The sequence below is a fragment of the Pleurodeles waltl genome, chromosome 6 (genome assembly GCF_031143425.1).
Source record: "Pleurodeles waltl isolate 20211129_DDA chromosome 6, aPleWal1.hap1.20221129, whole genome shotgun sequence".
NCBI classification, from domain to species: domain Eukaryota; kingdom Metazoa; phylum Chordata; class Amphibia; order Caudata; family Salamandridae; genus Pleurodeles; species Pleurodeles waltl.
The window spans coordinates 340,239,765-340,263,945 of NC_090445.1; the positions used below are offsets into that span (position 1 = coordinate 340,239,765).

General features: G+C 47.8%; 1 protein-coding gene across 2 annotated transcripts in view; it reads left to right on the top strand.

The window, feature by feature from the left end:
* CDH24 (cadherin 24) overlaps positions 1-24,181 on the top strand; it is a 507,414-nt gene that overhangs the window by 355,345 nt on the left and 127,888 nt on the right. For both annotated transcript variants that reach the window (XM_069238226.1, XM_069238227.1), the window contains exon 6: positions 9,487-9,674. In XM_069238226.1, coding sequence (XP_069094327.1) covers positions 9,487-9,674 — 188 coding nt within the window. The remainder of the gene's footprint in view (positions 1-9,486; positions 9,675-24,181) is intronic.

The window sequence follows — 24,181 nt, forward strand, 5'->3', positions numbered from 1 at the left end:
TGTGCTAGAAGGAGAGAGGCAGTGTGAAGGAGAGAGGCAGTGTGCTAGGAGAGAGGCAGTGTGAAGGGGAGGCAGTGTGAAGGAGAGAGACTCTGGGAAGAAGGAGATAGGCAGTGTGAAGAAGGAGGTAGGCAGTGTGTAAGAAGGAGAGAGGCAGTGTGAAGGAGAGGGGCAGTGTGAAGAAGAGAGGCAGTGTGAAGAAGAAAGGCAGTGTGCTAGAAGAAGAGAGACAGTTTGCTAGAAGGAGAGAGGCAGTGTGAAGAAGGAGAGAGGCGGTGTGCTAGAAGGAGAGAGGCAGTGTGAAGAAGGGGAGAGGCAGTTTGAAGAAGGAGAGAGGCAGTGTGAAGAAGGAGAGAGGCAGTGTGAGGAAAGAGAGAGGCAGTGTGAAGGAGAGAGGCAGTGACCTAGAAGGAGAGAGAGGCAGTGTGCTGGAAGGAGAGAGGCAGTGTGCTAGAATGAGAGAGGCAGTGTGCTAGGAGAGAGGCAGTGTGAAGAAGAGAGGCAGTGTGAAGGAGAGAAGCAGTGTGCTAGAAGGAGAGAGGCAGTGTGTTAGAAGGAGAGAGGCAGTGTGAAGAAGGAGAGAGGAGGTGTGCTAGGAGAGAGGCAGTATGAAGATGGAGAGAGGCAGTGTGCTAGAAGGAGAGAGGCAGTGTGAAGGAGAGAGGCAGTGTGCTAGAAGGTGAGAGGCAGTGTGAAGAAGGAGAGAGGCAGTGTGCTAGATGGAGAGAGGCAGTGTGAAGGAGAGAGGCAGTGTGCTAGAAGGAGAGAGGCAGTGTGGAGAAGGAGAGAGGCAGTGTGAAGAAGGAGAGATGCAGTGTGCTAGGATAGAGGCAGTGTGCTAGAAGGAGAGAGGCAGTGTGCTAAGAGAGGCAGTGTGCTAGAAGGAGAGAGGCAGTGTTCTAGAAGGAGAGAGGCAGTGTTCTAGAATGAGAGAGGCAGTGTGTTAGGAGAGAGGCAGTATGAAGATGGAGAGAGGCAGTGTGCTAGAAGGTGAGAGGCAGTGTGAAGGAGAGAGGCAGTGTCCTAGAAGGAGAGAGGCAGTGTGCTAGAAAGAGAGAGGCAGTGTGAAGAAGGAGAGAGGCAGTGTGCTAGAAGGAGAGAGGCAGTGTAAAGGAGAGAGGCAGTGTGAAGAAGGAGAGAGGCAGTGTGAAGAAGGAGAGATGCAGTGTGCTAGGAAAGAGGCAGTGTGCTAGAAGGAGAGAGGCAGTGTGCTAGGAGAGGCAGTGTTCTAGAAGGAGAGAGGCAGTGTGCTAGAAGGAGAGAGGCAGTGTTCTAGCAGGAGAGAGGCAGTGTGCAAGATGGAGAGAGGCAGTGTGAAGGAGAGAGGCAGTGTGCTAGAAGGTGAGAGGCAGTGTGCTGGAAGGAGAGAGGCAGTGTGCTAGAAGGAGAGAGGCAGTGTGAAGGGGAGAGGCAGTGACCTAGAAGGAGAGAGGCAGTGTGCTAGAAGGACAGAGGCAGTGTGAAGGAGAGAGGCAGTGTGCTAGAAGGAGAGAGGCAGTGTGCTATGTGCTAGAAGGAGAGAGGCAGTGTGAAGAAGGAGAGAGGCAGTGTGAAGAAGGAGAGATGCAGTGTGCTAGGAAAGAGGCAGTGTGCTAGAAGGAGAGAGGCAGTGTGCTAGGAGAGGCAGTGTGCTAGAAGGAGAGAGGCAGTGTTCTAGAAGGAGAGAGGCAGTGTGCAAGAAGGAGAGAGGCAGTGTGAAGGAGAGAGGCAGTGTGCTAGAAGGAGAGAGGCAGTGTGCTGGAAGGAGAGAGGCAGTGTGCTAGAAGGAGAGAGGCAGTGTCACAGTGACAGGTGAATTTCTATCAAGAGCTTGAGGGTGAGATTGCTGGAGGCAGAGGAGAGCGGTAGTGCGGTTAGGTGTGGGGAGTCAAACCAGGCAATGTGCCAGAAGGAGACGAGAGGCAGCCTGCTAGAGGAAGGCGGGGCAGAACGATTTAGAGGAGTAGAAGGGCAGTATCACAAGAGTAGATGAGAGAGACTCTGTGATGGAGGCCCAAGAAGAGATGTGTGCAGGAGGGAAAAGAGGTGCACGGTGCTATGGGCAGACAGGTAGAAGCATAGGTAGAGGGGCGAAGCAGGATAGAGTGAGGGGCAGTGGGACTGAGGTAGAGGGGGAAAGGGTGGACATTACTATAGGTAGAGGAGATGGGCAGTTGTTAGGGACAGAGCAGGGTACACCAGGGATAGTCAGTGTGCTAGGAAGATGAGGATACAAGGAAGAAGCACAGAGCTGGATAGAGATGGAAAGAAATAGAGACAGAGAAGGCGAGCTGTTCCCTAGAGGTAGAACAGGAAATGTGCGAGAGGGGTAGAGTGCCAAGAGAAGTCAGTGCGCCCGGATGAGTAAAGAGGCGGAGTGGTCCAGGGAGAGGAGACTGTCGGTAAAAGAGGAGTAGGAGACGGAACATAAAAGAGGTTTGAGAGATGGGTAGTAAAAGAATAGGAGAAAGGCAGTAAGAGGTATTGGCGATGGGTAGTACAAGAGGTATAGGTGACTGACAGTAAAAGGTTTGAGAGATGGGTAGTAAAAGAGGAATAAAAGAAAGGCAGCAAAAGAGGTACAGGCGATGGTTAGTTAATGAGGTATTGGAGAAGGAAAGGAAGACTGGAATAGGAGATGGGCAGTTGCCTAGAGGTAGAAGAGGATATATGAGTGAGGGGTAGTATGGTAGGAGGCGAGAGTCGCTGTGCCTGGATGAGGAAAGAAGTGGAGTGATCGAGCGGAAGAGGAGGCGGGCAGTAAAAGAGGCAGAGTTGGGCATTAAAAGAGGTAGAGGAGACGGGGAGTTTTTAGCGGCAGAGCAGGAGAGTGAAGAGGAGGGACGATGTTCCTCGTGAGGAGAGAGGGGAGCAGACAGCGCGACAAAGGGTGATGGGGAGGGAGGCGGAGAGTGATAGACGCAGAGGGCACGGGCAGTAGCCTAGAGGTGCAGCCGAAGACGGAAGAGAGGGGTAGTGTGCTAGAAGGGATGGGAGGGGAGGGCTAGCGCGCACGGAGGAGGAGCCGAGCCAGGCATCTGGCTTGAGCGTCACTCGAGCAGCCATGGAGGGGGAGCGGAGATGTGATTACAATTTATAGCACAGATTGGGCTCGGCGCTCCTCGGGCTCGGATTGGTGCAGTGGGGCTCGAGACGGAAGATCTGCTTCCTGAGGGGTTTTTTCCTTCATCGGTTAATCTCTCTCCCTTCCCCGGCGCCGGGTAGGAACGCTGCACTGTAATTCTCCACGAGATGCCAGCTGTGCCAGGCAGCTGTTAGAGACAGAGCCTGATCCATCACCTGCCTCAGCCAACAGCGGGCACAGAGAGCAGGCTGTGGGCATCACAACCCCCCCCCCTCTCCGAGGCCAGACTGTGGGCATCTCAGGGTCCCTCTCAGAGAGGACTGTGGGCATCACAGTCCCCCTCTCCGAGACTGGACTGTGGGCATCACAGCCCCCTCTCCGATACCAGACTGTGGGCATCTCTGGGTCCCTCTCAGAGAGGACGTTGTGGGCATCTCAGGGGCCCTCTCAGAGGGAAGGCTGTGGGCATCTCAGGGCTCCTCTCAGAGAGGAGGCTGTGGCCAACTCAGGGTCCCTCTCAGAGAGGACTGTAGGCATCAATGCCCCCTCCCCGAGACTCGACTGTGGACATCTCGGCGCCCCTCATATAGTTGAGACTATGGTATCTGAAGGACACTCGCATAGAGAGAGGCCAGGCTGTGGCAGCTCAGGGCCCCTCTCAGGAGGCTGTGGGCATCTCAGGGCCCTCTGTCAGAGAGGAGACTGTGGGCATCCCAGGGCTCCTCCCAGAGAGGAGGTTGTGGAAGTCTCAGACCCCCCCCCCCACCCCCTTCCGTCCTCGGACCTCAGGCTGTGGAAATCTAAGGGGTCGTCCTGGAAAGCAGATTGTGGGCATCTCAGGGTTTCTCTTCCCGAACCCTGGCAAAGAGAGTAGCCTTTGGGTTCAGAGAAGAATTTATGGCCATCTAAGGGCCTCTTTTAGAGAGTGGGTTGTGGGCATCTCAGGGTCCCTCTCAAAGAGCAGGCTGTGGACATCTCAGGGCACCTCAAGGCGTTGAGAATCAGGGCATATAAGGGCCCCTCTCAGAGACGAAACTGTGGGCATCTCACCTCCTGCCTTCGGAGGCCAGGCTGTGTGCATCCCAGGGCCCCTCAAAGAGAGGAGACTGTGAGAAGCTCAACCCCCCCCCCCAAAGAGCAGACTGTGGGCATCTCGTGGCTCCTATCAGCGAGGATACCGTGGGTATCTCAGCCAGGGGCATAGCTGCTGATTTTACTGAGAGGTTTTAACTTGATCAATTTTTGGATCAATAATATATATATATATATACAGTGACTCGTTTACCAAAAAAGTTTCAGATTTGTACCAATCGAAGTACTACGTGACAGATGTAAAATTATAACTTTTTAGAGTTCACAAACATTGATAGTAGTAGGCTTGGAAAGCTGCACCAGTCCCAGGTGTTTATAGGCATACTACTGGCACTCAAATACCCAAAAGGTGATGGGATGAATGCTTGCAAATAGTCTAACCACTGGCAATTGCTTTGGGGTACCATTCGACACTATCGTTTTTCATTCACTGTGCCACTCAAGACAGAGGTCCTGAGTTAGGGTTTGGCAGACGGACTAAAAGCAGAGATGGTGGCAGAGGATTTTACTTCTGCCACCCTGCTTTCACACCTCTTGTCATATTTTGAAGTGTCTGCTGGCCTTGCTCACATCTCAATATATTGGCACAAACTGCTATCATTGCTTTTTGTGTCAATGTACGAAATGTTTGATGAATGGCTCAGTCAAACGTGGCTACTGGCCATCAAACTTTTCAGGGTTATTTTACATTTTCAAAGCACAAACTCACAAAGTGGGAATTTGTTTTTGAAAAACAACAAAAATAATTATCCACACACCATGAGAGTTTTCTCCCATGATGTGGGGACATTTTTCATTTTTTTTTTTTACTATCCCTCACCGTCATGATATACCTGGTGGTGACAGACAGCAAAATAGTCATCCAACTTCCACTCTAAATAAGGTGAATGATCAGATGATTTACCTCCAAAGGTGCCTAATCCATCGGGCCATCAGAGGAAGTTTTACACCGGCACAGTAAATTTTATTCCATCAGCATAAAAGTTGCAGTCCACTCGACTAAAAATCAGGTGGGTGGACCTTCAGTTTGGCAGACATGGTACTTCATTTCCGTTGCAGTGACGTACCTTTCCTTCAAACTCTACATGAGCCACAGAGGACCACCTAATGCAAATCAGTACTGATCCTACTGCTCATGGAAATAGACCATCCCCAACCTTGGCCATCACATCGACTCACTCTGTGACCCACAGGTTTTTTTTTGTTGGAAAATTTGAGATTTACACCCTGGCCCAAATCTCACTGACTAAATTACAACACTGATTCGGATCTCAGCTACTCCCCCACTGATCCACCCCCCCTTTCCCAGTGAGCAGATGGAGGACATCCCAGGGCCCCTCTCTGAGTGGAGACTGGGTATCTATGGGCCTCTTTCCCTTATCTTTAGAAACACCAGGTGCAACAAATATGTAAAAATATGATAACAACTGTTCAAAATTCCCAAAAAATGTATTTCATTAACATACGGAAGCATTTATGGTAGTGAATCAGATTAAATCACTGCATTGAAAACATTCATTAAAAGTTATAGCTCTCAGATATGATCTTGACAACATTATTGCCTTGCACACCCTGACTACAATGCCATTAGTGAAACAAGAGGCTGGTCAGTTGTCATGTGCACTCTCTAAGTGGCCTGGCTTACTAATATACATAGAATATTATAGTTTTAATATGTTAAGCACAAGAGGTTTTGTTCAGTGCACATCCTGATCTTATGCATATCTGAGCGCTCTCATATGTAAAAACAAAGAAAAGGAGGCAAAGTGAAAGAAAAATATTGCCTCAGATCACACAATTTGGTCAAGTGGGTAAGCCAGGAATGAGCTGAGTTTTTCTGGTTTCATGTTGTGTAATTCCGCTACTATTTGGGTTTCTCATTTCTCTCTCTTGTTTTGCAACAAAAGTTAATATTTGTCTTTAGTTCTTGGCATATAAGGTTGGAGCCTGGGTGGTAGACATGAGACTTAGCTAATTTTGGGCCTGATAATACACAAGTGTTGAAGCCGAGCCAGGCATCTGGCTTGAGCGTCACTCGAGCATTCAGTGGTTTTACACACCTCTATCACATAATGGCAATTAAGGTAACAAAGGCAGAGGGAGGCTATACTCTGACTATGATCAAACAATTGGGTAAAGCAGGAGTGCCTTCACCACAGAGCAAGACTCATAGTTTCAAGAGTCATAACTTTCTCACTGCACCATATTTTAGTGAGTGGACTCTGAGACCTAGTGTTCTCTCCCCCTTGGGAAAAATAAAATGAATTTTCAGTTACAGCCCTGTTTTCCTATCACATTCTAGCAGCCGCCCTTAGATTGACTTACGTTTTTTCTACCTCTGTTTAAAAAGGAGCAGAGAAATATCTACAGAAATTGATTACTCAAGAATGCATAATTTCTTACAAGGGGAGGTCAAGATTAATTAAAGAAAACAAGTATGCCTTTGGTTCAGTAGTTTCCATCGTGCTCATTACACAACGACTGCAGAGTCTCAGGGACTACTCTCACCAAAGATATGCCACCTTGATTCGGAACTGCCCAGACCATAAATACACATTTCACAACAAGATAATTTTAAAAAGTGGCAATGCCAGGCTTAAGTGTCAAGTTTCATACATGGCTAAATCTTTCCAACTCCCCCATATCTAGAGCTGGAGGTTGGGTATTTGTGTCTGACCACGTGAGTTAATTGCACATCTTACTGTAGGGCCTTTGTCATGATTTGTATAGCACTTGCTACCTTATCAGAGACCATTTCTAAGCACTTCTAATGTTTACAGATACAAGGCTAGAGGCATAAGGAGACTGTGAGGCCTGAGATTCTGTCTTTCCAATTTAATAATCAAGTTACTTCCTTTGAGAATTTGACTTGCCAAAGCTAGAGATAAGAAGCAGAGAAGGCTTACCCCAGGGTGTACAAGAGTGATAGCAGCAAAGATACAGCATAACACAGTATTGTCAAATCTGTGATCCTTCCAGTGGCGGGAGCATCGCCCCTCCGCCAGAAGTAGCAGTTGCAAACCTTTAACAATAAAACAATAATAAACTATGTTCGGGCCATGTGGCGTGACAGGGGCAGAGGGAGAGTACACAGCACTCCCCTCAGTGCGCATGTGTGTTTGGCCAGCCATCTCTGGCCGGCCAAAACACACATGCTCACTGTGCTCCCTCCAACCCGGCACTGTGTTGCCAGGTTGGAGATAGTAGGTAGAGGCTCTCAGCCTGCTTCAGAGTGCCAAGCCAGGGCATGAAAGCAGCACTAGGATTGGCCACAGGCTGGGCTTGGAGCCTCTGCCTGCTGAGACGAGGAGCGGCGAGGCGGAGGCGAGTCAGGTACGTTGTTTTTTTTAATGTATTTATTGTGTTTGTCGCTTCCCCCTCCCCTGCCATGCAGTGAGCCGCCCCGCCCCTTTTGAGTGCCGCTACCGCAACTGGATCCTTCTAGAGTAAGGGGGCTTAATTTAGAAGGCAGTATAGAATGAAACCCTCAAAATAACTCCATGGCTCACTGTGCACATGTACTTTCTTTGCTTCCCACACTCCCACTTTGTACTACCCCTTATCCCTCACCCCTCACCCTGTAGCCATCATTGGTGCCCTGAGTCACATCACAGACCATACGTTTGGTGCCTTCTAAATTGTTTGAGATTACCCATGATTTAGAGGATCCTAGGACAGGGCTGTAGCTCTCTTCGGTTCAGCAGGTGCAGTGGCATGGTATTGAGGTCCAAATTTGTGAGGGCCCGACTGCACCCGAATTCTAACAATCTTGTAGTACCCAGGCAGAGGTCAAAGAACACATTTTCCATTGCATTCTTGATAAGGTGCTGTCTTAAGACTTAAATGTGCACTCTACACACCTTGATGCTATCCAAAATAGGCTACAAAAGGCAGGACTGGGCTGGAAGATTTTCTGTGGACACAGAAGAAGTGCCTTGAGGCTCCACTCCTTTAGTAGGATCTGTACAACCCAGAGAGCTTGGGGTAGTAGAGTTTATACAGGTGATAGGTCCATGTTTTAAGTGCCGCCTTCGTTCTGCAGCATTCCTTGGTGTTCTCTGTTAAGGACATTGACAGACCTCATGGCAGGCCAGTTCCAGCAGCACTGGTGTCCTCAGTTTGTCGAGGACAGGTTTGTGGTTGCTTCCCCTAGTGACTGAACTTTCAAAAAGGTCTGTTGCCATTCAAGAGAACTCACAGAAACGAGCAGGTTCACACCGGTGCCACAGACACCCCGAAACACGGTGTTTCCATGAAGGCTGCACATTTCAATGACAGCCTCGTACTGGTCAGCAGATGGGCACTGGTGGCTGAAAACGCCACACTGGACTAACAGGGTGGAAGACAGGTGGAACTATGGTTTTGTTCAGTTAGGTCAAGAGGACTGACTCCAAGGAACCTGAAACACTTCCCATTAAACACAACTAAGAAATACAGTGAACTACCTACAGGATCAGAAACAGTTACCTCCTGGTATTAGACAAAGGAGTGCCACCGTAAAGCAAACTCATTTTGTTGTATTTTCCTGTCTTTGCCAGCTAGAGGACATGCTATTGAAATAATTATGACAGGGTCATTTCCTATATATGTAACCATCCATACACTCTCTTTCCTTATCCTACGCATGTCTAGTAGACTAAAAAGGGTTTAGTGTTTTTACCCCCGTAGACCAATGTTTGCCGAGAGAGACTCACATTACCCAGGCCTTCTAAACCTCTAAACCATGAGCAAGAGGTTAGCTTTTGCCAGTTAAATTCGCATTTGCAAAGGAGCACCTTACTTAAGTAAATGTAGCCTGCTCTGGATGTTGAAATAAAACCACAGGAACACCCATCCCAACGCACCTCATAGTGTAGTAGAGCTAGGCTGTGGGGACAACGAAGGGGTTTGGTGTGGTTATTGGAGATGATGTTAACATTCCTACTTTGGGTGGTTAGTGGTGCATCGTTTGCTCCCACAGCTGCCAAGAAACTAAGGGTGGATATGGTCAGAATTCTGAACTTTTGCTAGCCAAGTAAGTGCTCTAGCATTTGACTGGTATAGGAGCTTTGACTGTGGGTGATCGATGGAGCAGATATTAGTAAAGAGCTAGTGTAGTGGCTTCGACTGTGAGTTATTGTGGTAGCAGATGTTGGTAATGGGCTATTGTAGGAGCTCGGGCTGAGAGTGGTTGGGAAGGAGAGCTGGCAGTGGGGCTAATGTAGAAAGCCTTGCTGTAGGCAATCTTCCTGTGGGTACCATTGCCTCCAGGTGATATGGTAAGCGCACTGTGTGTTGAATGGATGGTAAGACATCGCCCACTGACGTTATATTATTTTCTTTCTTGCAAGATTTGTACCAGTTCTCAGTGATAGAAACAGCTGCCACAGGCTCCCTGATTGGCCGCCTGCGGGCCCATGACCCCGACATAGGGGAGAACGCTATGATGGCCTACACAATATTGGACGAGGAGGGGGCTGAAGCCTTTGCAATAAACACCGACTCTCAAGGACAGGACGGCATACTCACAGTGCGAAAGGTGAGACAACATTTACTGGAGTTGGGGAGGGGAGTTTTGATTAGCATGGGATGGTGTAGGACTGATCATTGTGGGGAAGCTTGAGGTATTAGTGAAGAAGAGATGGATGTAGAGCAACTGCAGGGTATGGTGTGGGAGTTTTTGCTCTGGGGAAGCCAGTGGGGATAGGATGTGGCATAATGGCCAAAGCTGCCGACTTTGGAACTGGGAAGCCAGGTTTTAGGCCGGCGACAGCTCAACATCCTGTGATTCCGGGCAAATCACTTAATCTGTGTCTAAAAAAATTAATGTGCCATTGTGTAATGAAACTGGTGCTCATGTAAACCACTCCAATACCTTTGGGACGAGTTTGCACGCTATAAAACCCGCAAAAAAAATGCAGAAGGTGGCCTGGCTCTGGCTGTCAGGAAGCTGAAGGGAATGCATCAGGGTCGCTGCCTGTGAAGGCGCTGTAGAGAATAATACCTGAGCTCTCTCTGGAAGGGAACTGTATAGAACTGTGTAGACAAGGTAGATGTCACAGAACTGCAAGGGACGATGAAGGATTGTTTTTATGTGAACTGCACAAAATGGTGTAAGAGTGGTGTCAGTAGAGGAGTCATAGGAAACGTTGGAAAGACCCTCAGGCCAGCCTTCGTATGTCCAGACTGAATCAACTATGCTTCCTAGCTATGTTTGTTCTCTACATATACCCCTACGTACATCCATAAAAGTGGAATTTCATCGGAGTGGAGCCTGAGGCTCCCATCTTCACCCAAAGAGTGGGCGAGCATTGAAGGGTAGCCCATGGCACACACTAGTGCCTTTCTAATTGTTCACCCGGAGCATTGTTGTGCTCGTCTCCTTCACCTGAAGTGTTTGCCTTCTTCTCCTTCACATGGTGTTTGCTTCCTTCACCAGAAGTGTTTGTCTCCTTCTCCTTCACCGTAAGTGTTTGCCTCCTTCTCCTTCACATGAAGTGTTTGCCTCCTTTTCCTTCAGGTGAAGTGTTTCCCTTCTTCTCCTTCACATGGTGTTTGCCTCCCTCACATGAAGTGTTTGCCTCCTTCTCCTTCATGAGAAGCGTTTGCTTCCTCCTTCTTCTTCACATGAAGTGTTTGCCTCATTCTCCTTCAGGTGACGTGTTTGCCTCATCCTCCTTCACATGGTGTTTGCCTCCTTCTCCTTCACCTGAAGTGTTTGCCTCCTTCACGTGAAGTGTTTGCCTCCTTCACGTGAAGCATTGGCCGCCTTCTCCTTCACATATGAAGTGTTTGCCTCATTCTCCTTCACATATGAAGTGTTTGCCTCACTCTCCTTCACATGGTGTTTGCCTCCTTCTCCTTCACATTAGATGTTTGCCTCCTTCTCCTTCAGGTGAAGTATTTGCCTCCTCCTCATTCACATGAAGTGTTTGCCTCCTTCTCCTTCACGTAAAGTGTTTGCCTCCTTCTCTTTCACATGAAGTGTTTGCCTCCTTCTCCTTCACGTGAAGTGTTTGCCTCCTTCTCTTTCAAGTGAAGTGTTTGCCTCCTTCTCTTTCACGTGAGATGTTTACCTCCTTCTCTTTCACGTGAGGTGTTTGCCTCCTTCTCCTTCACATAAGGTGTTTGCCTCCTTCTCTTTCACGTAAAGTGTTTGCCTCCTTCTCCTTCACATAAAGTGTTTGCCTCCTCCTCCTTCACATAAAGTGTTTGCCTCCTTCTCCTTCACCTGAAGTGTTTGCCTCCTTCTCCTTCAGGTGAAGCGTTTGCCTCCCTAAAGTTCCGTTTTAGCCCTGGTCTCTCATCTGCGTGGGCTTTCCCTGGACATTTCTTCTTCTCCTTCTTTGAAGTCCGGTGCTGGGTCAGGCCTTTTATCTCATTGTTTGGCTCCCCTGTGTCTGCTCCCGTGGGGGCATTTTTGGGAAGACTCTGGGGTGGTTTCCGGCTTGGAGGGTCGGGCAGCAGGCATCCGATTTTTCTCCCTCCCACGCCGTGTTCCTGTCTAAGGAATCGTGGTGCAGGTCCGGTGGTGGGCAGCCGTTTTATGCTGTTTCTTCAGTGTCTCTGTCAGATGTTGGTTGGGCGTTATTCAGGCCAGCTATCGGTTGCCCTTGGGGTATTTTTCTGTCTTCTGTGAGAATTGGACTCCATGGCCTCCTTTCCGGCCAGTCCGTAGGCCTTTCATTCGAGCTGTCTTTCTCTTTTTTGGCTGTGAGTGTAAGGGATCATGCCCCCTCTGGCGTTGGGACAGGGGTTACATTTGCTTGCTTTTTGGGGTGGACTTGGTGCTGGGGGTCTTCTGCCTGGTTTGGATTTGATTATTGGATTGGATGTTTTTCCGCCATGTGTCTTTCGGGATTGGTCCATTGTGGTGGTTCATGGGGGTGCACGGCTGTTCCTCTGGATTTCTAGGCGGCCTGCTTTCCTGTGCCTGTCCTTCCATCGTCACTTCTGTCTCTGACACACCCATTTTTGCTTGTAGTGTTGCCTTTGGGTTATGCACTGCTCTGCGGGTGTTCACCGTTCTGGAGACACTGCTGGTGACGCCTCTCCTTCTCCGAGGTTGTCACCGGGTTCCTGAATTTCCCCTCGGTGATGGTACTTTTCCTGGGCCTGCCGACGGATGTGTGCTGCTCTTCCTTCCCATTGGTTTTTACTCTGCTGGGCCCAGTGTCCGTGGGTTCCTTCTCATGCTTTGCCTTCCTTGGGGTCTGTTTCTGTAGGGAGTTTGTGTGGGTGTTCTTGTACCCTCTCAGGGCAGTCCCTTGGTGTCCCTGGCTGGTACTTTCTGGGCTGCTGTGCTATCCCGGTCCACCTATGGCCTCATCCTTTGGGCTTCCTGGTGGGTGCTGTCTTCCCAGTACCCTCGGTTTCGGTCCCTCTCAGGCTGTTGTGGACCCATCTCTTGGCCTTCTGGGGTCCTTGTTCTGAGGGATTTCTTCTACATTTGCCGGTGTCCCCGCGGTGTTGGGGTGGGGGTACCCTGGCTGGTGGCATATGTGGGCCTTTCTCCTGCAAGGGCTTCTTGTTGCATGCCTCTCCCTGGCATTTGGCCTTGGGTGCCTGTTCCCTGGGGTTGGGGGCTATTTTTGTGGCCTTTTCACTCTTGGCCTGCTGATCTTTTCAAGAGACTCATGGTTTCTCCATTGGTATGGGGTTGTTGGTTTTCTGTCCTGAGATTTCATCCTCTTCTGATGGGTCATCCTCTGGTGGTATATTCGGGCTGGTGGTGGTTTCTGTCACCAACCTGGCGGGAGATTTTCCTTCCCATTCCCTGTTTGTTTTTTTCCCTCCCTTTCAGGAGCTGTTTATCACTCTGGATATATTTTTGGGCAGGGAGCAGGGGGTTTTGTATTCCCTCCTGTATCTCTTTGCTCCCTGCATCAATGCTGCAGTTCCTAGGTTTGGGGCCGCTTCCTACGGTGGGGGCTTGAAGGGGGGATGCGTTGGTGCTTCCTCGTTCGTTCATCTGTTGTTTGCTTTTTCTTTCCCTAGCCTTTCACTGGTCTATGGGAGTACGCCCTATTGGTGGTTCCTTTTTGGCCTTGGAGGTCGTGCTTTCCCACTCTCCTAGAGAGGGCTGTCACTGCTCCTTGGTTGCTTCCCTCTTCTCCGATTCCTCTCCTGTGCTTCTTCTCTCTGGCTGCCACATCCATCTCTACACTGCTGTTTTGTGGTGCGGTGCAGAGTTTTCAGTAGCCTGCTCTGCTTCTGTCTTCTGTGGGGGTGCTTTCCAAGTCTGGTTTGTGCCAGTTTCCCCTGGAATGCTCTCTTCCCTAAGTTTTTCGGGTTGCTGGGAAGCAGTTGAGGTGAGCTGTGTCTACTTTACACGCTCTGTGGGCTGTGACTAAGGCCTTCTCTTCTTCTTGGGGGACTCTGCGGGGGTGGTTCAATGGTATTGTGGTATTGTGGTTGCTGCGATGTCTCCTCGCAGCGTCCTTTATGGCAGCCTTGTTTTCTTTCTGGGTCTTGCCCTTGGTGCTGCAGCCCTTGGTCTTGGCTCCTTTTGGACAGTTGTGTGCTGTTGTGGTTGCCTTTTCAACTTCCACATGGTATTTCTGGTGAGGGTGTTGTGTGTCCTCCTGGCCTGTGTACCCTTTCTGTCTTCCTGGGGTGTGGGGTTGTGTGGCGTTTGGGCTTTTCCTTATCTTTGCGGTTCCTTCCCGGTTCCATTCCTCTCATGATGTGATTTGCCCACTTTGGTGGCGGATGCGGAGACTGCATCGGAGATCTATAGGTCTATGTTGGGTGGTGCTATGGGCCATGCGGTTGTCTTTGGTCCCTTCAGCGTCTTTTCGGACTTCGTGTCTCTCTTTGTATCCGTTTGGGGCTGCCTCTGCAGGGACAGGTCTTTGGGGTTTCTCTCAGCGGTTTGCTTCCGGCACCCTGTTCCGCTTGCTTCTGTGGTGTCTGGGGTACCTCCTCCAGGGAGTTCTGGGCAGATCTCCTTGGGGTGCGTGTGTCTCCTGGGCTGCACTTCAGGCGGTGTCCATTCTGGTCCTTTGCTGGGTGATTTCCTGGGCTTCTGTTCGTTTTTTTTGTCCGGATTGTTTGTTTACAGCATGTTTTGCGTGCTGTGTCTGGTTTTGGCCAAAGGCTTCTGGGGACGTTCTGTTCTTGCCCTGTTGTATGTTTTTTGTTTTTTTTGTTTCCTTTGTTCCATGTATCACTTTTGGGTTGCGGCTTGGTTGGTGTGCACCCCCTTTTTGTGGTTTGGTTCATGTCTTGGCTTCGTTTTTCAGAAGGTTGGTTCGGCTGGCGTGGGTATGCTCCACTTGTGATGAATGGGACGAGGACTAGAGGGACCTGGGGGTAATGTCCTATTACTTACCAGTAATCTTCATTACTCCTGGTCCTGTTGTCCTCGTTCCATTCATCACCCCCGCATTCCCTCCCGGACTGCCGGCCTTTTGTGGTGGCTTGGTAGTTTAGTAGGAATGCTGGGTAAGTACGCTTAAGTACTACCTGGGTGGGGGTGGGGACAGGGGATCCACCATTCCTGTTGTTCTTTTTTTCTGTCGTGGAGATAAATAATCTCCACTTGTGATGAATGGGACGAGGACAACAGGACCTTGAGTAATGAAGATTACCGGTAAGTAATAGGACATTACATCAACTAAATCTCGCAAAATTTTGCGTTTCCCTTGTTATGCAGATTTTTTTTTAATTATGCTGTGACGCCACGTTGCATAATTATGCTGTGCTTGTGGCAAAACTTTAGTGCGGCAGCACAGGAATATAACGAATTATCCGAACGTGAAGGGCTGTTCATGGCACTTACGTTTTTGTCTAATTTTCTAGAGCAGAGGACAAAATATAATGCTAAATGTAATTTTTGCATTTTATGTAATTTCACACAATTTTGCGGTCTTCTGGGTAGAAAGCAAATCATGAGAATTCAGTACACCCCAGCACCCTCTAAACCAGAGTCCATTCTGAGATGCAGGAAAGCACAGATACTCAAGTTTTGCCAATAACTTATCCATTTCTTTCCTGCTCAAGTAACAAGGGTTAAAAAAAGGGGTTTGGGCCTGAAGGTTACTTAGTGGAAAATGTGAACTGCGTGTATTTACATTTGTTAATTGTATGTATATTTACAAGTTTCCTAATGTGAATCAGCTAACCAAATGCACAGGTAGGCCACACAATTACCGACACTCGCAAGTAAACGGTTCATTACTTGCAGAGATTGTTGAGGGATGAATCATTAGAGCCTATTTTAGAACTGCTGATTAAACACCAGGAAAATACCATCAAACCTTTCTGCCCCTGGGAGCTGAAGAGAGTGTGTTGCAGACCTAGTTGGCAGTTTCACCATGCACCTGAAAGTGAGCTTCCTCAGTGAATTGTCAAATGCACTCTATTGTGAAGGTCTTGTTGCCTACGATCAAAGCCTTCTCCAGATGGCAGAGAGGCACACCTCACTGGGCTTCACTCTGATCAGTGCGGTAAGCATTTTCCTCAAATGATTACCATCACTTCTTTGTCATTTTGAAATGCTGTGAGGTTGTCTCCAGAAATTAGTAGGCAACATTCCTCGTTGTGCCACTCACTAAAAGTAGCCTTTTAAACTACATGTCATGCTTCCAATTGCACCCTGTAGTGCAGTCCTGAACGGCCTATTGAACCTGGCAAAATAAACATTTTGCCAGACCTAAACTTTCTTTTTAATACATGTGAGCCAACCATAAAGTAGGCTTGAAAAAGTCCATATGGCAGGGTGCATTAAATTTAAAGCATAGGACGTGTGTTTTAAGTTGTGCATGTCCTGGTAGTGAAAAACTCCTGAATTCATTTTTCACTACTGTGAGGCCTACCTCTCCCATAACGTAACCTTGAGTTATCTTATTACATTTAATAAGAACTAACTTTTGATTGAGAACAGGTAGAAATATCGTGTTTGGACTCAGGTGAATTGTAATTTAAAATCATCCTTAATGGTAACACCAGATTTTTTATTACAATTTTGAAAATGCCACTTCTAAAAAGTTTGCATTTTCCTGTCCTAACCTTTCTGAGACTCTCTAGGAATTTCCGATGTCTGGCCCTGTTAATTGGTCCCCTATCTGGACTGAATATTGGGCTCACAGAGTGAACAATAGGGCCTCAGTATAACTGGGAGAGGGCCTTCTTGCTAGGATGGGTGAATCTGAGCTCTAGAGACTATTCTAGAATGGGCAGAGTTATCCACCAAAGCCTGGTTTATTTCTGTCTTAGATCATTTTGTTCTCACTAAGTTTGGTAGTATTAGAAAGCAACCCCCAACTGCTTAGTTTAACAATACACTGCTCACGGGAGAACTCTTGGTGAAAATCCAACGATGCTATAACAAAAGCACATTACATGAAGGCGATCAAATGCTACCAAAAATTGATCAAAAGAGCTCGAGCCGACATTTTTGCAGAGAAAATTAAGATTAACAGTAATCCCTCTAAGGAAATCTTTTCCATTGTGACCAGTCTGTCAAAACCTACATCCACTGCCGGATTAGCGGAGGTTTCTAATAGCAACTCCAATAAACTCACTGATCATTTCATTAATAAAGTCAACAACATCTATCGTCACTTCAATAAGGGAGAGGAAGAAGTCAAGCCTTCCTCTCCTGACACAGGGGTTAACCTTAAGCCTCACTCTCTTCATATAGGGACTAGCCTTACGCAGAAAGCACCCTTGAACCAGTTGGCCCTCCTTGACGTAAATACTATCTCCACCTTAATGCGTCAGGTAAAATCGGGATCTCTGGGCGCTCGATTAAAACCTGACTACATACTAAAATTCCAGGAGTGCATTATGCATATTTTTCCAGAATTAGACAACCTCTCACTGAGCACTGCTGAAGAAATAATATCATGGACACAGACCAAGGTTATCTCTCTTCTAAACATGCACTCACAGGATGCCACTCAGCCTGAAAACTATCATCCCAGCTCCCTGTTGCCATTTATATCCCGGGTTGTGGAGAAACATGTTAACAATCTCCCAGCCACATGTTTAGAACGGACCAAATTTTTGCTGATTCTCAAAATGGTTATAGACTAACCCAGAGCACTGAAGCTGCTCTTTTAACCGTTACTGAAGCCCTTAACAGAACTTCAGATGCTGGCAAATCCGAGGCCCTGATTATTCCAGGCTTAAGTTCGGCCTTCAACACTGTGTTTCATACAATTCTACTAGTGCGCTGGGAGTACAAGTCAAAGCCCTGACCTGTTTTGCCTCCTTTTTAAAAGAGTGTTCTTTCTAAGCTATATCTCCCCTTTTTGCCTCATCCCGTAGAGCACTACTACATGGTATCCCAAAGGGTTCGGCGTTCAGCTCCACCCTTTTTGATATTTACGTTAGACCCCTAGCTGAGGTTGTAAAATCTTTCGGAATCACAGTATTGTCATATGCTGTCAATAAATAGCTGATTTTCTCTCTGTCAACGGAGTCAACCAGTGGCTGTATTAACTTCAAGAAATGTTTAACAGCAGTTGCCGGTTGGATGCATGACAGCTGTTAAAATTCAATGCCAATAAAACGGAGAGTCTCTTGCTGGGCAGACACACTCATCTTTGGAGTGATCAATAGTGGCCACAAATAATAGGGCTCCCACCCCCAACCCAAAGCAGTGGTGAAAAACCTTGGGGTGTGGATGGATAAATCTTTCTCCTTTGAAACCCAAGTCCAGACACTGTTTTGGCATCCTAAGGAGCCTCAAGCCCATTCTGGCAATTTACCCTCTCAACTATGCCAACCGATTGTACAATCTCTGGTCATTTCACATCTTGACTATTGCAACATTCTATATCTGGGTGCAAACAAATTTTACTTGAACTGACTGCAGGTTGTTCAAAATGCTGCCGCCAAATTTCTGTTTTTCTCTCTCTAAAGTCAGCTCTGCTTCCCAACTCTTGGATAAGCTCCACTGGTTATCTATAGGAAAACATACAGGGGGTCATTCCGACCCTGGCGGTAAAACCCGCCAGGGCTGTGAACGACAGAAAGCACCGCCAACAGGCTGCCGGTGCTTTCCAGCCCATTCTGACCGCGGCGGTAAAGCCACGGTCAGAAAAGGGGATCCGGCGGTTTCCCGCCAGATTTCCCCTGGCTGGGCTGAACCTCCATGGCGGCGCTGCAAGCAGTGCCGCCATGGGGATTCCGACCCCCTTCCCGCCAGCCTGTTTCTGGCGGTTTTTACCGCCAGGAAAAGGATGGCGGGAACGGGTGTCGTGGGGCCCCTGGGGGCCCCTGCACTGCCCAAGCCACTGGCATGGGCAGTGCAGGGGCCCCCTAACAGGGCCCCAGCATGATTTTCACTGTCTGCATAGCAGACAGTAAAAATCGCGACGGGTGCAACTGCACCCGTCGCACCCCTGCAACACCGCCGGCTCCATTCGGAGCCGGCTTCTGTGTTGCAGGGCCTTTCCCGCTGGGCCGGTGGGCGCTCCCTTGGCGGGCGCCCGCCGGCCCAGCGGGAAAGTCTGAATGGCCCCCAACCGCGGAGCGGCCAATTCGCGGCGTAAGTTTGGCGGGCGGCGACCGCCGCCCGCCAAACTTAGAATGACCACCACAATGTTTATGCCCTATGTATCTCCCACAAATTCCTATACAAGCAAGGAGCAACCAGTCTAAATAGCTTGATGCAATTTTACAGGGCTTCCAGATCACTACGATTCACTGATCTGAACCTGGCTCATATTCCCCCATCATGCCAGAGCCAGATTGGGAGACCACTCTTTTCGTGTCTTAGCCCCGACCTTATGGAACTCTATGCCACTCTGCCTCAGAAAGACTTAAAATCACTTACATTTCTGGAAACAGTTAAAGACCTGGCTGTTCTCTAGCTAGAATGTAGATCTATGTTTCTCGCCGTTGCTTGTCTCTCCTGTGAGCAGCACCGGAGGTCCCTTCTTTGGTAGCCACGTGCTTCAGAAATCTTCTTAACTAACTTAATTCTTCCCTACCCAACTTACATTTTAAAGGGCTGCCTCCAGCCTACTCACAAAGGAACTTGACACCAGCCTATTGTCACCCTAGACCACTTGAAGCCTAGCCAAGGTAAGAAAGGGGAAGGAGGGAACTTTCCACAACCAGATGTGGGGTGGACTAGAAGTTTCCCCCTTCCCACTTCAAAAGGTGGCACCAGGTGTAAATAATCGACCTCTGGAGTCACTCATCGGTTCACCCCTCGACCTGCGGAGGACGCCCAGAGTGACTGCCTTGTACTTGAGGCCTGTTTTGTACTTCAGAGGACTGTCCTGTTGCTACCAGAGGACTGTCCTGCAGCTTGAAGTCTGCTGTGTACCCTCAGAAGCCTGTCCTGATGTTTGAGGCCTGCCCTGCTTTTTCCCAGGACTACCAGAGTGACAGTAGGCTGACCAGCTGTTCTGAACTACAGGCACACAACGAGCTCCAGAGCCCCCCTCCAACTGCCCAGCTGCTACTGGCCCTACCTACACCGGCAAATGGACCTGCCTGAACCTGCAACTGAAGTTGCCTGAGCCTCACTGGCACCTGCTGGAGTATGTTCCTGATCCAAAAGAAGTCCTGGACCTTTGGCTGGCATCAGTTGATCAAAATCACAGGAAAGGGCTCCCTAGTTCATAGAATATTGGAGTGAGACAGGAAAAAAAATCAAAACATAAATTAACAAAGACCCCCACCTCCAAATATTGATTCCACATAAAGAATCCTAAAAAACACTAAAAACTTAGATGATAGAAAAACTATATAAATTTGATTGGAACAAAATATTTGATATTGCAACTGATCTATAAATATACACAGAATTGTCTTTTACATAGCTAACATAAGTATCAGCCCCCCTGCATTAAAAAGACACATCATTCAAGCAATTCATTCACACACCATACCACCCATCATATATCAAACCATTTTTTACCACATATCAAAAACCATACGCTCCCAAATAAACTATATATACAACTGGAATTCCCCAGATCAGGATTGACTTCAATTATAGAACATCAAAAATACCCTCCAAACATAGAATAGATATCAAAATTGCATTACATATTATTATCTTTCATGAACAAATACATAACCTGATCATCAAAATCTAATAAATCAAACAAGTTCACAATGTAATTGATAAGAATACAATAAAATATATCAAAACAATCAAAGGCAACCAGGGATCTTCCTTTAAATTAGGAAACAGTAATAATTATGCGAGGATCTCTGCTAACAACTGTTGTTAGTGTCTAAAATCTGTTGTTGCAGTATCAGCATGCGTTTTGGTGCTAAGTGGCTCCCTGGCCACGCACCTTTTTCAGGACACAATCCTATAATATGAAAAACAAATAAATATAAGGGCTAATTACCAGTGGTGGTACCTCATGCTCCCTTTGAAACACAAATAGACCAAAACAGTGCATGAAAAACACATAAGACAAAGTGCTCCCCATAAAATGTATTGCTGCATAGAATAAGTAACCAGTGCAACAGTGCACTGAAGAAAAAAGGAAAGAAGAAAAAAATAAATAGATAGATCCTGATGTGAACATGCATAATAATGTATGTTAGCTACACCCTGTTACCCAGAAGGCCAAAGGAAAGATGCCAAACACTCAATGCCCAAATTACAAAGAATCTTCATATTCCTATCGGTGCTACATCAAGATGTCTCGAACCCAAATCTAATAGAACTCAAGGACCAATAGAATGGGTATAATTCCTGCATCGAAAAGAGTAGAACAAACCAATTACTACATCTAAATAACGTAGATGTCTAGCAATCTCACTAAAAGTGCTAAGTGGAGAATCATACCTATTGACTCAACGTTGGTGCCTTTCAAGACAACAATGGTATGCTAGCATTTCACACAACTGAAGTGGGTAATAAAAATTACCTCCAAGCGAAATGGATGTTTCCTGCTACTAAACAAGGACACCAAAAGTAAAGAAACAAAAAAAGTTAACTGTTAACTGCTATGCGGAAGGATAACATCCTACCTTACGCCTAACCTAACAATAAATTGACCACAGTAATAATATCTATTAAATATCTATCAGAACCCAACACAGCTTACAAAGAAATGGGCAAGCACCGAAATTTGGTTGAATAAACAAACCAGCCTGCGGCCAGAAGCAGATTGAAAATCCCACAAGGACACACAATCTAGCAATTGTATGCCGCGCACCTCACCCAAACAAAAAATATACACAAAACTAATTCCTAAAAAGTATCAATCAGAACCAGCCACTGCTCCCACGGCGATGGAAATACACCGATACCAGGTCAGAGAGAGAAACCCTCCTGGGACCGCGGATAGGATATAAATCTCACGGGGAACATTGGCACACCCATCATAGACGTGATTGTACGTGATGACGACATCATCTAAAAACAAAAATAGAACCACCCGGCCATACTGAAAAAGTAAACATGCAAATAAACAATAATAACATGTATATCTGGATCATCCGGACTGAAAAAACGGGGGGCTATATCTGGGAACTTGAAACAAATAAAAAACCTGAAAATAATAATGCAAATTAAACTCATCTAGGAAAAAAGTTTGCAGGGTTGCAAGCGATAAGCAACGGCATCAGTTGAGGTCCTCCTGTGAAATCCTGAAGTTTTGAGCTTTGCGCGCTAAACTTTGAGAAGGTAACTTTTTCAGCGGGGCTAAAATGATCCATCCACCTGGCCTGTACTCCATCGCAGTCAGCCTGAAGTTGTGACTGCGTCACAGTCTTTTGTAACCAGATACTACCTACTTTCTGATGCTAATTTTACTTAAACCTTTAAATTTGCAAATCTACAGCTCTACTGATTGAATTTTTGTCATTTTGGTCTCATTGTATTGATTAAATTTTATTCCATTTTTCTAAATTGGTGTAGGATATCTCTTGTGTTGTGTTTTCATTTTATAACTGTATGTGGGCTGCATAGATAGTTAGCACAGTGCCTCTAAGTTAAACGTGGCTGTTTTTGTGCCCAGCTTCCAGAGGGTTAGGCGCAGGTTAATTCAGTGACTTTTTGTTGTTCAGCCTGACACAGACTGTGGTTGTTGCTTGAGAAGGGTGCCTTCTCAATCAAAAATGCAACTTATTATATTCTTGTGGCAATAGCTGAAAATCACAAAACAATGATTTTAGGAGGCTGACCCAAGGCCCTAGGTTTATGTTTTTGGTGAGGATGACACCTGCCAAGGAAGTTGCCAGCCAGGTCTTAAAATCACACTGTTCAAATGAGTAATAGAAGTACAAATCTGAAATAAAAGGTTAAAAGGACATTGTCTGCCTAGGATGCAACACTGCTATATTAGGCTCACTAAGAGATGCCTAATGTCCCTGGCTGCAGTCCTTGGGACAGGAGAATATTAAAAAATACTGCAGATTCATTCCGGGAACGTGGAAGAGGGGGATGGGGGGGGTAAATGCTTGGCACAAGAGGGAAAATAAACGAAAGAGGGAAAATAAATGAAAGTGTACAATAATAACCCATTACCAAACCATTACCCTTAATAACCCATTAAAACAGTGGCAGATGGATGTGTTCCCGGGGCTGGGTGGGGGGTTGGTTGTCTGGTCTAGTAACCCTCTGAGTGCCGCCCCGCCACCCCACTCTCCCGCTTCCTCGTGCGGCGGAGTGGACCCCTCGCAGCAGCGGCTGCCCCGGGTGAGCGCTCTCGGTACTCTGGGGTGGTGAGTAGCCACCTCCTCCGGGCCTGTCACAGTGATTGAGGAGCGGCCTCTAATTGTGCCGCTTGTCCCTTGTTATTTCCACTCACAGGCCTCATCCATCAACGCCCCACGGGAGGCGGGCGCGAGGCGGTGCTGCTGGGCCACCGCGCATCCATCAGGCTGCAGCCACGCCGCGCCAGCGGAGGGCAACTGGGGGGACCGCTGCACGCGAGGGCACTGGCAGGGCACCAGGGACAGCAGCCGCCCGCCAGGGAACGGTCAACAGAGACTCGAGCCCGCCCCAGGAGCAGGCACAGGCCCTTGTTACCAGAATAGGGCTTAGGAACTGTGTGACGCTGGTGAGGGACATAGCAACCACTCACAAGAGCAGGGCCCGGGAAATAGCTAACATTCACCGAGGCAGAAAAATGTCACCTTGTATATCGACCACATATCAGGGAAGGAGTATCGTGGGCGCAACAACCACTTCCCAGAGAAGCGCATGGAATATAGCAGCTGGTTACCAGGGCCTACATGTGCCACTGGGCACACAAGGCAGAACGTCAGAGACAGCAGACTCTGCCAGGGCAGGCCATGGCAGCTGGGACAGCCACCTCCTTGTAGTTCAGGAGACGGGCACTGTGCACTTGTGAACACTCCAATGGACCTGTTACATTTTGTTTTTGTTGGAAGCCGTTGCTGGCATGTACTTTTTAAATCATTTACGCTGAACTCCTGTAGAGAAAACTCACAACACTCGCATCTTGGAGTTGGCTTTTGGTATTTACTGGTATCCCTTAGCTTAACTTAGCTTTTTTTTTAAAGAAATATAATTTCCCTTATCTTTTTTATTGCATGGGATAGAAACTCCGGTGTCCCTAAACAGGTATGCCACAACTGACTGCAATAGATACAATTTGTAACAGGCCAAGTAGACTTTCCTCAGAGACAGCGAGCTCCGTGCAGAGCCAACGTGCCGGAAATGCCAATCTCCATTTTGTCCATTCAGAGCAGGGTAAGGGCAATAGGGATAACAGCTTTCACCTTGGACTGTTCTCCTACCAGGCCAGGCACCAGAACAGCCACCACTTGCCAGGCAGAGAGCGAGAGCTGTGCATCAGGGATCTGCAATGCCTGCCAAGGCAGGACACAGAACCCAAGGGGCAGCGAAAGCATACCAAGGCAGCGGAAGGGCACAATGTAGCAAAACCAGCATATGACACACTGCGGCAAAAGCTTATAGCAGGGCGTATGCCAGGGCATGGATCTCCTGCCAGTGAACCTAGGACACAAACCTCTCACCAGGACAGGGCACTTGGGGCAGAACCCCCTTTCATGGCATAAGGTATCAATGCCATGAAGTACAGATGGAGAGCACTGGAGAGATAATTATCCTACCCTGGCAGGGCATCA